General features: G+C 60.2%; 2 protein-coding genes across 2 annotated transcripts; one reads left to right on the top strand and one right to left on the bottom strand.

Annotated features, from left to right (window-relative positions):
- On the top strand, positions 1-3,280 carry ZDHHC12 (zinc finger, DHHC-type containing 12). The gene is made up of 5 exons (XM_008579347.1): positions 1-129; positions 1,554-1,690; positions 2,062-2,139; positions 2,342-2,508; positions 2,637-3,280. The coding sequence occupies exons 1-5, from the start codon at positions 30-32 to the stop codon at positions 2,956-2,958; spliced, it is 804 nt and encodes a 267-aa protein (XP_008577569.1). The 5' UTR covers positions 1-29; the 3' UTR covers positions 2,959-3,280.
- On the bottom strand, positions 3,222-14,202 carry PKN3 (protein kinase N3). Its single transcript, XM_008579358.1, has 22 exons — positions 14,159-14,202; positions 11,983-12,223; positions 11,669-11,814; positions 10,969-11,080; positions 10,767-10,894; positions 10,338-10,521; positions 8,923-9,069; positions 8,733-8,842; positions 8,472-8,615; positions 8,009-8,084; positions 7,754-7,922; positions 7,441-7,543; positions 7,273-7,340; positions 6,793-6,856; positions 6,551-6,642; positions 5,955-6,131; positions 5,033-5,095; positions 4,803-4,879; positions 4,285-4,427; positions 4,101-4,208; positions 3,860-3,940; positions 3,222-3,749 (listed from the first exon to the last, which is right to left on the bottom strand). The coding sequence occupies exons 1-22, from the start codon at positions 14,180-14,182 to the stop codon at positions 3,537-3,539; spliced, it is 2,670 nt and encodes an 889-aa protein (XP_008577580.1). The 5' UTR covers positions 14,183-14,202; the 3' UTR covers positions 3,222-3,536.
- Positions 14,203-14,211: the final 9 nt, after the last annotated feature.

Raw genomic sequence — 14,211 nt, 5'->3', positions numbered from 1 at the left:
TCTTCCGGGTGGGGCCCTGGGCCGAGGCGATGGCGCCTTGGGCGCTCCTTAGCCCTGGGGTCCTGGTGCGGACCGGGCACACCGTGCTGACCTGGGGGATCACGCTGGTGCTTTTCCTCCACGATACCGGTGAGCCGGACGCCGCGCGACCCCGGACCCCCCGATCCCGCGGGCTTCCCCAAATGTGTGGGTCTCACCCGGTCCCCCGCCCCATCCCCAAAGACCCTGGGATTCACCCGATCTCCACCAGCTCCTGAGGCACTCTCCGTATCTGTCATTCCAAGAGCCACCTGCTCTCTGCCTGATACCCAGTCGATCCCTAAGTAATCCCAGCATCTTCCTGATCACTGCCGGATGACCTGTCCGTCCCAGGACCCCTCCTGTGCCCACCAGATCCTTCCCAGGAATTGACTCCCAACCTTCCCGGCTATAAGATTATGAGGATTGGCATCCCCCCCACACCCCCACCCACACCATGGCCACAAGCTGCCCAAGTCCAGGCTCCCACCCTTAGGCAAGGGAACACCCCTCTAAGGGAGCAGCCTGTCTCCCATCTTCCCATAGTAGCACCCATTCTCCCACCCACCACCTCCATTCCCATCATCCCCCTCAGAAGCCCCCTACCCCATGCTTTTACCTGCCACAAGCAGCCTCCCCCACTGCCACCGCAGCAGCCCCACTCCTCCCTGTTGGTCCAGACTCAGCGCCCCCCCAGCGGGGGCCCTTCTCACCTTCCTCCCAAGCCCTCAGTTTCCTCCACCACCTTTGCCCTTTATCCTAAAAACTTGCTCAAGTCTCCCCATCAGAAGAGGACCTCCTCTCCTCAATAACCCCCTTCCTTCTCTGCTGTCTTTTACAACCAAGGGGCACCAGAGTTGTCCACGTTCTGCTGTCTGGCTGTCACGCCCCTCACTGCTCGTTCCTCCTCCGCCCCCCACCCCCTGCCTTCCACAAATCCTCAGTCACCTCCTTGGGCTTAAACTCTCTGGACCCTTCATGCCGTGGGCTCCCGTCATGTCCCTCTGCAGCATCAGAGCCTGCCAGCCAGCCCTGCCCTCCTATGTCTCTGTGTCAACCATTTAAGAATTGGCCAATTCTCTCCCCCCGTCAAAGAACCAGAGACCTAAGACCTCTGCTCCCTCTCCCCCAGGTCCAGTCAGGTCTGGCCCCTTCCCTCCCCTCCCCCTCCCAGCCAGGACTTGTTCAGCCACTCTCCTCTTCCTCCTGGCCAGACCTCTCTGCCTCCAAGCATCCCCTCTGATCCATCTTCTCTCTAGCAGCAGGAGGGTGTTTGGAAGCTGATCTCACCCTATAACCTTCCATGGTTCCCTATTACCCTGCAGATAAGTGCAGATGAACTGCTCTTTTTTTGTTGGGCCTGAACTTCCCCCTCCTACACCCTGTGCTGTGGCCACACTCGGCCATTCATGGAACCCCACCTCCAGCCCTTTGCTCAGCCAGGAACACACTTGCCATCTCTGGCTGCACCCCAGCCTCACCCCGTCTTGTTCTGTCCAAGCCCCAGCCTCACTGTCCTCCTCTGGCCTCTCCAGAGCTGCGGCAGTGGGAAGAGCAGGGGCAGCTGCTCCTGCCCCTCACCTTCCTGTTCCTGGTGCTGGGCTCCCTGCTGCTCTACCTGGCCGTATCGCTCATGGACCCAGGCTACGTGAACGTTCCGCCCCAGCCCCAGGTAACCAGGGCCCCTGGGGGCTTGAACCCCTCCTTCTGCCAACAGGGGACCCAAGGCCCCAGTAACAGTCTCCATGCCAGGCCCTGTGCTGCAAGCTTCTGAGGGGCATCTCAGTGAACGCTGTTGCCAGTCCTAGAACCCCATCCAATGAGGAAATTGCTGAAGCCCAGAGAGGGGAAGCAACTTGCAAAGGTCACACAGCCTTGCTCAGTCCAGGGTGCTCTTCCGCACTCCACACCTCCATTCTGCATGAGATGGGCCCCAACCTCTCCACACCCAGCGATAAGGTGGCCCCCTAGAGAGACACCCCCCACCAGTGCCATCTGCCTCCCAAGGGGATCCCTGTCTTATACCCTGTCCCTCATTTTCAGGAGGAGCCCAAGGAGGAACAGACAGCCATGGTCCCTCAGGCCATCACCCTTAGGCGCTGCAGATACTGCCTGGTGCTGGTGGGTGATGCAGGGAACCCTGTGGGAGGGGCTGGATCAAAGTTGAGCCTCCCTGACCTAGTCCTGCCCCAATACCCTGACCTCCCCCGCCTCCAGGAAGGCCTCCCGGATTCAGGCCCAGACCCTCGCCCCCCTCCCTGCCCTCAGTGGCGGGTCTACACAGGGGCCAGTGCTGAGCCCCAACTCCCCTTCGTGCCCACAGCAGCCCCTGCGGGCCCGGCACTGCCGGGAGTGCCGCCGCTGCGTCCGCCGCTATGACCACCACTGCCCCTGGATGGAGAATTGTGTCGGGGGACGCAACCACCCGTTATTCGTGGCCTACCTGGCGCTGCAGCTGGTGGTGCTTCTGTGGGGCCTGTCCCTGGCATGGTAGGTGCCGCCATTGCCCAGGGCTTGCGCCCACAGTTGTATCCACAGCCAGGGCTCCCTGGTGTGCGGGAGGGGGAGAGAGGTGCCCTGACCTCCCCCAGCCCTGGGTCCCTGTCTCTGCCCTGCAGGTCAGGCCTCCGGTTCTTCCAGCCCTGGGGGCTGTGGCTGCGGTCCAGCGGGCTCCTGTTTGCCACCTTCCTGCTGCTGTCCCTCTTCTCATTGGTGGCCGGCCTGCTCCTGGCCTCGCACCTCTACCTGGTGGCCAGCAACACCACCACCTGGGAGTTCATCTCCTCACACCGCATTGCCTACCTCCGCCAGCGGCCTGGCAACCCCTTCGACCGCGGCCTGACCCACAACCTGGCCCACTTCTTCTGCGGATGGCCCTCAGGGTCCTGGGAGACCCTCCGGGCCGAGGAGCAGGAGGAGGGCAGCAGCCAGGCTGTTTAGGATCGCTGGAGGTGGGGCCCCCATCTTGTGCCTGAAAACCCAAGGGGTTGTACCCGGCTGGGGTCAGCCTGTAGAGGGCCTGGGGCCCCTCACTCCTGCCTGCTCCTCCCAGGCCTCAGAGCAGAGCTTTGAGACAGAATCCCCACCTCAGTGGGCAGTTCTCTCTCCCAAGAGAAGAGGGGAGGAACAGGATCTGTAGGGGGCTCGGGCACAAATGGACCCCAGGCTCCACCCTGCCCACAAACCAGGCTGCGTCCAGTGCACAGTTTTACAAATTTAATAATCCATAAAGCAAGTCAAGTATTAAAAAGACAAACCAAAACATTCCTCGCTGCAGTCCTCCTTCTGGTTCAGGTCTCACTGGGAGGCGGAGGCAGGGTGGGTGGGAGGGGAAGGGACACTGCCCAGTGACACTGCGCAAAGCCTAGGAGAGTAACCCTATGGCCACCACCTTGAGTCCCAAGGGCTCATAGCTCCCAGGCAAGGCCTGGGCCCCCGTGGCAGGGCACACAAGCGGGCGAGTGGAGGTTCTAGCAGTCTGGGGGGGTCAGGAGACGGAGGGGGGCTGAGAGAGACCCTCAGGGCTCCAGGAATCGCTGTGACACAAAATCAAAGTCCCGGAAGGCGGCCTGTTGGTGGGCAGTGAGGGAGCTGCGGGGGGCAGGTGGGGTCAGGGCAGGCGGCAACCCTGTGAACTCGCCCTCGAAGTAGCGCAGGTCTGCGGGGCCACAGAGGGTGGGCACGAAGGGAGGCAGCACGGTGCGGGCGAGCAGGGCCTGCCAGTCGGTGGTCTGGGGGCAAGAACAGAGGGGCCTCAGACGACCACCGGAGTGGCAGCCCTGGGGCACTCCACGCACCCCAGCCTGCCAGGTGCCGGGGCCAGTGCCGCCCAGCCACTCACCCTGAAGAATGGCTGGCTCTTGATCTCCTCAGCGTCCTGCTGGCCCGCCCCTAGCCGCTTCTCCGGACACTTCTGCAGGAGCTGGACAATAGGATAAGGGCTTGCTTGGGGCGTTTGGCCCCAGCACTGCCCACTCCACAGGGGCCCCTGGGAGCTGGGCCACAGGACCACAGGAATGGGTGGCAGGGGACACTCAAGCCATGAGCAGCTGTCCCACCCAGCCCAGCACTCTGGGTCTCACCTTCTGAATGAGTTCGAGCCCTTGCACTGATAGAAAGTGGGGGTACAGGGCGTCTGCGCTGACAATGCAATCAAATACCTCCTCCTCGGTGTCCCCTGGGAACGGGCACTGTGGAGATGGGGGTTCAGCGGGTGCATGGGCAGCCTCCCATCCTAAGGCCCAGCAGGCCTGCTCCAGTGCTCACCTCGCCCACCAGCATCTCGTAGAGCAGTACACCCAGTCCCCACCAGTCCACGGCTCGCGTGTAGGACTCCTGGGTAAGCACCTCGGGGGCCAGGAACTCCGGGGTGCCACAGAAGGTGCTTGTCCGGTCCCCGAAGCCAATCCCTGAAAATCAACATCCACACCAGTGCCTTCTCAGTGCATCCCATTCACCATAACTTCTGTGGCTGTAGGAACCCCTAGCCAAGACTTATGATCCCAGGTACCCGACCCGGTGCCAAGCCCTGCCCATACCCTAAGAGGAAGCTGAGTCTCAGCAAGTCACACAGAAAGTAGAACCCAGTACCCTCTCCCAGCCCTGGCCAAGTGCAGGAAGGACCAATGTGCCCAGCTGTCCCCTAGCATGAGGACTGGGGTGGGGAAACCAAGGTATCCATGGGTGGGGAAGAGACTTCCTGGGAGATGCCACTTGCCAACCACCCTGCCAGCCTGACTGGGTAGGCAAGGCTGGAGGATATGGATCCTGACAGGCGATCCCACCTTCCTTGCATAGCCCAAAGTCTGCGATCTTCAGGAAACCCTGGGCATCCAGCAGAAGATTATCCAACTTTAGGTCCCTGAGGGCAGGGGGGCAGGGGGGTGATCAAAGGGGCTGAGAAGGGCTGAGGCCCAGGGAATAGCAAGTGCCCCCAGAGCAGCCCAGGAGGAAGGCAGCATCTGCCTCCTTGCCCACCCTCCCCACCACTCGGCATCTCTGGGTCAGAAGTTACCTGTAAATGATCTTCTTCTCGTGTAGGAATTGCAGCCCCAGGACCACACAGGCCACATAGAAGCTGGAAGGGTGAGGTGTGGGAGAGTTCAGGCTAGGACAGGCACCACAGAGGCAGGGCAGGGGCACCACAATGGCCATGGCCAGAGTCAGATGTGGGCAAGAGTCTCGGACAAGCATCATGCCTGGGTTGGGGGACTCCCCCAGATAACGGTCCCAAGGTTGCCATCCACAGTTTACCCTTCTGGGCTTTTTTTTTTTTTTTTTTTTTTTTTTAAGTTGACCGGTAAGGGGATCTTAACCCTTGACTTGGTGTTGTCAGCACCACGCTCAGCCAGTGAGCAAACCGGCCATCCCTATATAGGGATCCAAACCCGGGGCCTTGGTGTTATCAGCACCACACTCTCCCGAGTGAGCCACGAGCTGGCCCCCCTTCCTGGGCTCTTAAACTGTGCCAGGGACTATGCCGCAGGTTCCACACAGCCTATTCTCTTAGCATCCGCCCAGCAGCCGGCAGTTGACACTCATCTGCCTATCTTTCCAACAAGGCTCTGAGGACCTGTCCGGGGACACACAGCTAGCGGCAGAGCTGATAAGCCAATTTAGGTCTCTAACTTCAGAGCCCACACTGGAGGGTAAAAATTAACTCCAGCTACCAGCCCATGTGCTAGGCAAGTTATAAATATTGCTCTCCTCTATGCAACACTTCCATGAAACAGGTAGTATCAGCCCAATTCACAGCTACATAAACTGAGGCCCAGGGTCACAAATGCTGTGAGAGTTGGTGCCAGGATTGGAACCAAAGCCTCTCTGACTCGTGCTCTTCTGCTGATGGGTGCCCTGCAGGAAGCAGGATGAAGGGAGCGCTTGCAGGGAAGCAGGGACGTTTGCTGGAAGAGGCAGGCAGAAGGATGGGAACCCACCAGGCCTGGGGCTCAGGGAAGACATCCTCATGGATGTGCATCATGAGGTCACCGCCGGGCACAAACTCCGTCACGAAGCAGGCGTGGCTGCAGGTCTGGAAGCAGGCAAGGAGGGACAGCAGAAAGGGGTGCCCCGTGCGGCCCACAGCCTCCAGGATGCGCTTCTCACAGTACAGACTACAGGGCAGGGTGTGGGTCTTAGAGGACAGGACAACCTCCACTGGCTGTGCACTGCCATCCACACGACACCCGGCTCGCTGGGTCTTCAGCCCAAATGCCAGGTGGGCAGAGTGCAGGTTTCTATGTATCCCAGGCTCACAGGGGTCACTGAGTCTGCACAAGCAACACTGTCCCCATTTCACAGAAGAGCAAACTGAGGTTCAGAGAGAGGAGAGGACCTGACCAAGGGCAACAGTTAACCATGACAGGCACTTTAAAGAGAACCCAGTCCCAGCTGGCCCCACAGGGTCACCACTCCAAAGCCCCAGGAAACTTCAGCTGCCTTCTGGATGCCCACAGCCTAGGCCAGCCATCCTGGCGACCCGCCAGGGCCAGGGCCTGGTTGCCTAGGGCCCCCCTCCAGCCCCACCGCACACCTCTCTATCTCATCCCGGCTGAGCACCTCCTGCTTCTTCAGTGCTTTGATGGCGTAGTATTTCCCCGTCCCCTTGAACTGGACCAGGAGGACCTGGGAACCAGAGAGAGGCTGGGCTCCAGCTGGGTAGTCAGGGGGAGCCTTTACTTCCCCCACTCACTACCCCCACAGGACACAGTGTCCTCCTAGCTAATGACCTGAGCCTGTCCACCCCGCTCCTCTGCACCCTCCTCAGCCCACTACCTTCCCGAAGTGTCCCCGGCCCAGCACAGCCAAGCAGCGAAAGTCCTGAAGCCGGGGGGGTTTCCTGTGAGAGAGAGGAGAGAGAGAGGGCACAGGAAGCCCCCTAGGATGAGGGCTGGGTCTCCATCCAGAGCCACTCCAAACCCTCCATGCCCAGTTCCGGGCTGTCCCCACCTGCAGCGAGGGCTCCCAGAGCTCCCTAGAGTCCGGCATACAGCTGGACCTCAATAATGTGGGCTTGGCAGATAAGAACGTGAGAACAAGCCAGTGCATACACCCAATGAGCCCCGGAGTGATGTGGGAATGGATCTGCAAATGCTCAAGTAAGTGGATAAACACCTCCAACGTGAACAGGAGCTGGGTGGGGTACCTGGTCGGGGTGGCTGGTGGAGGAGCCCCGGAGTGATGTGGGAATGGATCTGCAAATGCTCAAGTAAGCGGATAAACACCTCCAACGTGAACAGGAGCTGGGTGGGGTACCTGGTCGGGGTGGCTGGTGGAGACGGCCCGAGTCCAGTCCTGGGCTCCATGTGGGGGCGTTTGGTGCGCTGTGAGGGCAAAGGGCTCAGGGCAGGGCTGGCCTTCCCTCCCTCTTTCCCTCCAGGCCTGCCACCCCCACCCCCAGGGGCTACCAGCTCTCCCCCTCACCGGAATCTCCTCAGGGGTCACCTCCTGGGGCAAGTAGAGGCGCGGGGGCTTGGGTGGGGCCTTCATATCTTCTCCCAGGGGGGTTCTCTTGGGCAGGAAATTACTACGGGGAAGAAGCAGACACATGGCTGAGCACAGGCAGATGCAATAGCTGCCAGGCCGGACACACAGCCATGCAGAGAGACAGACAGAGAGAGTCCAATGATGTGCAATAATAGGGATAGAAAGACAGACACCAAGTGAACCTGGAGAGAGGTGAATGCCAGAGAAGCCTGCAGACCACAGGCTTCTCTGTGGCAAGGTGGCTCCTCACCTGGGGGAGGCAGGGTCAGAGGCACCTCGGGGTGTAGTCGGGGTTTGGGGGCACCCTTTGGGGGGGCTGATCGTGCTTGGGGAGCTGCAGGGGGGCAGTAAGTTCATGACCAAGCGCCCCCAGGCCGCCATGCTGAGGTTCATCTGGGAAGCCCTCAGGAAGTCCTGGCCTGGGGACAAAGGGCAATCTCAGTCCAGGGGCACCCTGACAGCTCCAGCCCTGCTCTCTACCTGTAAGCCCCCGTTCCTTCCATACCTCTGCGTTTAGAGAAAATGCGTTTCTGCCTCTGTAGCCGGGGCCTCCTCTCAATGACAGGGTCACAGAAGGTCACCTGCAGGGACAGGGGGCAGAGCTGAAGACTAGTTTGCTCCCACTCCATCTGCCACAGCACCTCCTCTGCCACTGGGATCCCAGCCCCAGCCCCCAGTGCTGACATATGCAAGAGCCAGAGGACCCAAAGAGATTAATTCAATGTCCTCATTGCAACCAGTGGAAAAACTGAAGCCCAGAGAAGAGAGACAGGGTCACACACAAGGCAAGACAGAATCAGGACCGGGACTCAGGCCTCCAGATGGGGCCCCTTAGAGAGGAGCTGGGAATGTCCACACCTCTGCCTGGGTGGGTCCTATGCATGAGTGGGTCACAGTCTTAAAGGCTCTTTCAAGCCCTGATTCACCCAGGGGCTCACCAGGTCAGAGGGCAGAGGGGAGGTAAGCACCTGGGCAAAGAGCAGCCCCTGTGGCACCAGGCTGAGGGAAAGCTGGTGACAGGCATTGTCCAGGAAGTCCTCGAGCCTCAAAAAGGCCACGCCACACAGCTGCCGCCAGTCCCGCCAATGCACCCCGATCTCCAGTTCCCGGGCCTGTGTCAGGGAGGCCAAACTGAGGCGTGGGGTGTGGCACCAGCCCTGACCTAGGGGGCCTTCTACCCCATGGCCTAAGGTTACCCCTTAGGGAAACCACACAAAAGGCAGCCTTACTCGCTCCAGGGGGATGACAAAGGTCTGGTCCCAGGACCGCTGGGCCACCTGCCCCCAGCCTGTCTGGCCCACAATGCGGTTGTCCACTTTCAGCACGGCCAGCACCTCACCTGTGGGGCCAGAGTTGGGCTCAGGACAGGCCTGGGGCAGGTGTCCCCTGCTGCTGCCCCACAGCTCCGTCCCTACTCACTGGCCAGCTCGCCTCCGCCACGCTGCTGCTTGGCCCTGGCCCGAAGCCAGCCCTCAGAGGGGCTGCCGGCCAGTGCAGCCACCGGAGAACGTCCAGGCACAGCTGTCAGCAGCTGCTCACAGCCCAGGAGGTGGACCTGCAGCGTCCCTGTAGGGGAATGTGGGTCGGGGGCACTGTCAGGTGCCATCTTCCCACTGCCACCACCAGACCACCAGTATGCCCTGCGACATACAGGAATGCCAACCTCTTCAGGAGGTGGCCAAACCCAGACTCCACTCACATCAGGCCTTGGTAGCCACCTGCCATCCTCACAAAGACCCACTGGCTCACCCCCCTGGGCACCCTCTGCGTGCCGGGACAGAAGGGACCCACAGGCAGAGGAACAGGACCCAGACCTCACCCAGCCTGCACAGAGCCGCAGGACAGGACGAGATGCAGCCCAGGACTCAGAGCCTTGAGAGCAGCACGGCAGGGTCAAGAGCCTGGGGCAGGCAGCAGGACGCCTGGCTTCCCATCCTGCCCCATTTGCTTCCTGGGCCTGTTTCCCCATCTGAACAGTGGGTGAGTCCCAGCTCTGCTCTACCTCCCCTGGTGGGTACGAAACATGTTTTGCCAACTGAGTGGGTTCATTTTTAGGGTCACTAGAGTTTGTCTATCAAAGGGTAGAGGAAACAGTGGGAACCTAGCAGCATTTTTTTTTTTTTTTTTTAAAGATGACCAGTAAGGGGATCTTAACCCTTGACTTGGTGTTGTCAGCACCACGCTCAGCCAGTGAGCGAACCGGCCATCCCTATATGGGATCCGAACCCGTGGCCTTGGTGTTATCAGCACCACACTCTCCCAAGTGAGCCACAGGCCGGCCCTAGCAGCATTTTTTTTTTTCCCAGAAGCTGGTCTGTATGGGGATCTGAACCTGTGACCATGGGGTTATCAGGCTGCGTTATAACCAACTGAGTTAAACAGCCAGTCCCCCCATACCCCAGCAGCTTTTTAGGACATAGACTGGGCCTAAGAGCACTATTTAGGGCAGCTGGGCTTGGGGCTTAGACTCAGAGAGACCTTGAGGCTCCTTTGTAAACAAAGACAGGTGCCCTAGTAGGAAGATCATCTTAGGCAGGACGTGAGGAACTGCGGTGTTTAGCTCCAAGTCGGAATATAGGGTGGCCCTGAGTAGTTGAACTCTAGGCCTTTTAACTAGCTGTTCTTTCTGCCTTCCTCAACTTGTCTCCTTGACCATAAGTACTGCCTTAAGTCCTCCAAGGCCAAACTCAGACGCCACCTCCTCCAGGAAGGATTCCTGATTCTCCAAGGCCATGTGAGGGGGCCTCCCCCAGCCCCTGCACTTCCTCCTCTCAGCTCTGCTCCCAAGGAAAGAAAGGGAAGGAGAGTCTGCAGTGGGAGGGACTCCTGGCTACCTGTCAGGGCGGTAGGCTTCACAAGTGTCCCTGAAGGCTGGGGGTTCCCAAGCACCGCAGTCCGCAGCTCTCGGGCCACTCTGCTGCGCAGAGGGTGGGCAGGAGGCAGTCCCTCCAGCAGCTGCTCCAAGGCCAGCCGCAGGAGATCCAGTTTCTGGGAGGACTCCTGGAGCTGAGCCTGGGCCTGCGTAGGCAACACAGGAAGGGGCAGGCCCATGGGTACCAGAGGGGAAATGTGCAGCAGCCCAGGCCACCTGGAGACACCCCCCCACCCTCCTACATGAGGATTTTACAGAAATGTGCCTCCTGTTTCCACTGCCACCCTGCATGGCCAGTCCAGCAGTGCCTCCCACCACTGCAGAGAGTGGTATGGGAACAAGCAGACCCTCAGAGAGGAGCAGCACGGAGGGGAGGAGACCACGGCCTGACCTCAGCCAGGGCCTTGCGGTCCTGTGCTCTCCGGCTACCAAGCAGCTTCACCACGTTCTTGGCACCCTCGGCGACAGCAGCCTCAATGCGCAGTCGATGCTGCAGCTCGTCCACCAGCAGCTCAGGGCCTGGGGGAGGAGGTCAGGCCTCAGCCCCGGCCCCGCCCTGCTCTGCCCTCTCTTTCCACTTCTCCAGGCCTCACCTGGCTCGGGAGACTCACTGGCCTCCAGGCTGCTGATCTTCATTCGCAGCAGGGCCACCTTCAGCTGGCTGTCCCGCAGCATCTGCTGGGCAGCTGCCAGGAGCTTCCTCTCCTATGGGAACGTGACATATGTCCCATCAGACCAGGGCTGGGCCAGAGCCTCCCCAGTCAGACCAGAGATGAGAGCCAAGCTTCTCCCATCATACCAGGGTTAAAGCCAAACCTCCTTGGTAAGCCAAACACTAGAGCCAAGCCTCCCTTGTTAGACTTGAGGGGGGTGAGGAGGGCAGAGTCTTCTCCATCAACAGACTGACGAGGGCTGGGTCAAGCCTCCCCCATCAGATCAGGACCAGGGCTAAGCCCTCCTATCAGTCAAGAACTGGGGCCCAGCTCCCCACATCATGCTGGGAGTTGGGACTGGGGACTGGGCTGAGATTCCATTAGAATAGTGTTGGGCCTTCTCCATTAGACTGAGGGTTACAGCCACACCTTCTCTACCCAGCTGGGATTTAGGGCTGTATTTCCCCCATCAGACCAAGGGCTGGGACTGTATCTCCCTTATCAACACAATGGCTGGATTGCATTTCCCTGTCAGAACAGGGGCTGGAGCTGTGCACCTCCCCTAATATCTGAGAGCTAAGTCTCTCCTACCAGATTGGAGGCTGGGTTGTGCCCCCCCATCAGACCCAAGGGGGCTTACCTTGGAGGTACCACTGGCATATGTGTAGGTCATGTTCTCAGCCCCCTGCTTTACCTTCAGCTCCACCTGCAGCTGCCTCCGTAGGGCCTCCAAGTGCCGAGCCCTTGGCTGTTCTGCCCACAACTGGGGTCCTGAGGCCACAGGTTCTGTGCGCAGGGAGTGTAGGGCACATAAACCCATCACCCAGAGCTGAGACCCCCACCATGGCCTAGCTCCCCCCTCCCCTCCTGGGCACAATGGTCAGGGCCAAGGTCAGGCGCTGGCTTGGCCTGGAGCTTCCTGTCCTGAGGGCTCTGCTCAGACTCCCCACTTACCAGCCGGGCCAGGCCCAGGGCCGGGCAGCAGGATGCGGGCATGCAGCTCCCGCAGCTCGCCATGCAGCTGCTCCAGACGGCGGTTAGAGGACCGCAGCAGCTGCTGCACGTGGCCCAGGTGACGGCGGTCTGTGGCCACACGCCGCAGGTTCTCCACACCCTCCTTGATTTTCAGCTCCTTCTGGATGGCTCGGCGGATCACCTCTTTCTCATCCTCTGGGGGCGCCTGGCCCAGCTCAGGCTGCAGAAGGGTGGAGGGGAGTCAGACCATACAGCCCCCACCAGCTGCCTCTGCTCACCACAGACGAAGGGTGAGGAGTGGACGGCACCCAGGACTGAGTCCTCCCGCAGGGTGTGGGAAGCATCTCTGCCCTCAGAGCTCAGCACCCCTGCTCCAGATGGAAACCCCAAGACCATATAGCTAGTCCATGCTCATGTCCTCTGCCATTGTTGGGGAGTGGGGGGGATTGCTGATGCTTATATGGTGCTTACTGGGTGCAGGATCTGTTCTAAAAGCTTTGCATATATTAACTCATTACTCCTCATAGCAACTCCACCAGGTAGGAATAGTTATTACCCCCATTTTATAGCCAAGAAAACTGAGGCACAGAGAGGTTAAGTAACAAGCCCACAGTGGCAATACAGAGAAGAAACCATCTCTTTGGTCCCAGGCTATCCCTGCCAACCATGTGTAATCAGGCTGCTCTCTCTAAATCTGGGATCCACAAAAGAATCTCAGAGCTGGAAAAAGCTCAGCGCTGAGAAAGGATTCACCCAAGGTCACATGGAGAAGGCAGCCGGTGGCCTAAGAGGCCAGGGCTTGTTCGCCTGACATCTTAATGCCACAGGTGGTAAAGCAGAGGTACAGAGAGGGGCTGAGGAGGTCTCCAAGTGCTGACTCCCAGCTCAGCTCCTAGGAGGAAGCAGAAAGCTCTCTCACCACTTCCCCCCAGGTTGGAGCCAGAAACAGGAAAACCTCCTTCCCAGAGGCTGATATTTCAAACCAACCAATGCCAAGGCTGACCTCAGCCAAGGGAAACACATGATGTCTGCCCCCCAACATGGATATTTGCAGAGACCCTCATCTTACCTTTCTGCGTTCCATCTCCTGAGCCCAGTGGAAAGTATGGCTACCCCAGCCTTAGGGACCCCCACCCCAGACCTTGGCTGGGCTGCTGGCCCGGCTGTCAGAGGGCAAGGGCGAGGCTCAGGAAATCCTCTGACTGCCCTAGGCAAGAGGGGCCAGAGCCAAAGGCCTCAGCAAACAAAGGTCCCATGGAGCTGGGGGCCTGGCCACCAGGGTCCTGAGTCACCCAGCCACTGCTGCAGGGCGGAGGCCAGTAGGAAATCGGAAAATGTGTACAAGCTATGGCTGGAACAGGCGGAGGGACCTCCGGAGGAAGGGGGTGGGTGGTACAGGGAACCAGTCCTGAAGCTGCCTAAGCGATTGGGGTGAGGGCACTCAAGGAGTCTCTGTCTGCTACACCTCACCCCTGAATACATGGTCCTGTCTGCTCTGGGCTGGAATCCCTACACGTACACACACACCTCCTCCTTCCTGCACTGTGCTGGGACAGTATGTTGTCCACGGATGTCTCACACACACACACACACACACACACAGCTTCGGCCCTCTGGGCCTATGCACGCCTATTGCCACCTCTGGGCAAGAACCCCTGCGCCCTCCGCATCCTGGAGCCCTCTGTGACCCGAAGGTTGCCGCAGGGCACTGGGCTCACCCCTCCCCTTGCATACACACTCCTGCGTGCCACACGTGCTCTGGGAAGGTCCCCTCCCCAAGGGCCCGCACCGGCCCCCCTTGGCTTTCCCGGCTAATTCCCATCGGCCTTGGAGTCCCACCTAGAGAACCGATCTTAGGAAACTTTGGGGCCCTCCCTGGTGGCTCACACTGCGGATTAGACGTGCTCATGGGCTGGCCCGCCTAGAGGTTCTGAGTCACCCGGGGGCTGATTTAGGGGCGTTTCCAGGGGGCACGAACGACCTAACTCAACGCTCAGGTCTGGCCTGAGAAGCTGTCGCGGGGCCGGAGGCCGGGGCTGGGTCGGGGCGCGGCGCTGGGGACGCGGCCGGAGTCGGCGCGCCCGGGACGGTGAACGAGCTTCCCCCGCATCCCCTCGGCCCCCGCGCGCAGCCCGGCCTCCCCGGCGCCGTTCACCTGCCGCGGCGCCCCCTGCTCCATGGCGCCGCTCCAGCCGCTTGGGCCCCATG

Source organism: Galeopterus variegatus, unplaced genomic scaffold (genome assembly GCF_000696425.1).
Source record: "Galeopterus variegatus unplaced genomic scaffold, G_variegatus-3.0.2 Scaffold80, whole genome shotgun sequence".
In the NCBI taxonomy this organism is placed as follows: domain Eukaryota; kingdom Metazoa; phylum Chordata; class Mammalia; order Dermoptera; family Cynocephalidae; genus Galeopterus; species Galeopterus variegatus.
This window is presented reverse-complemented; position numbering and strand designations above follow the sequence as displayed.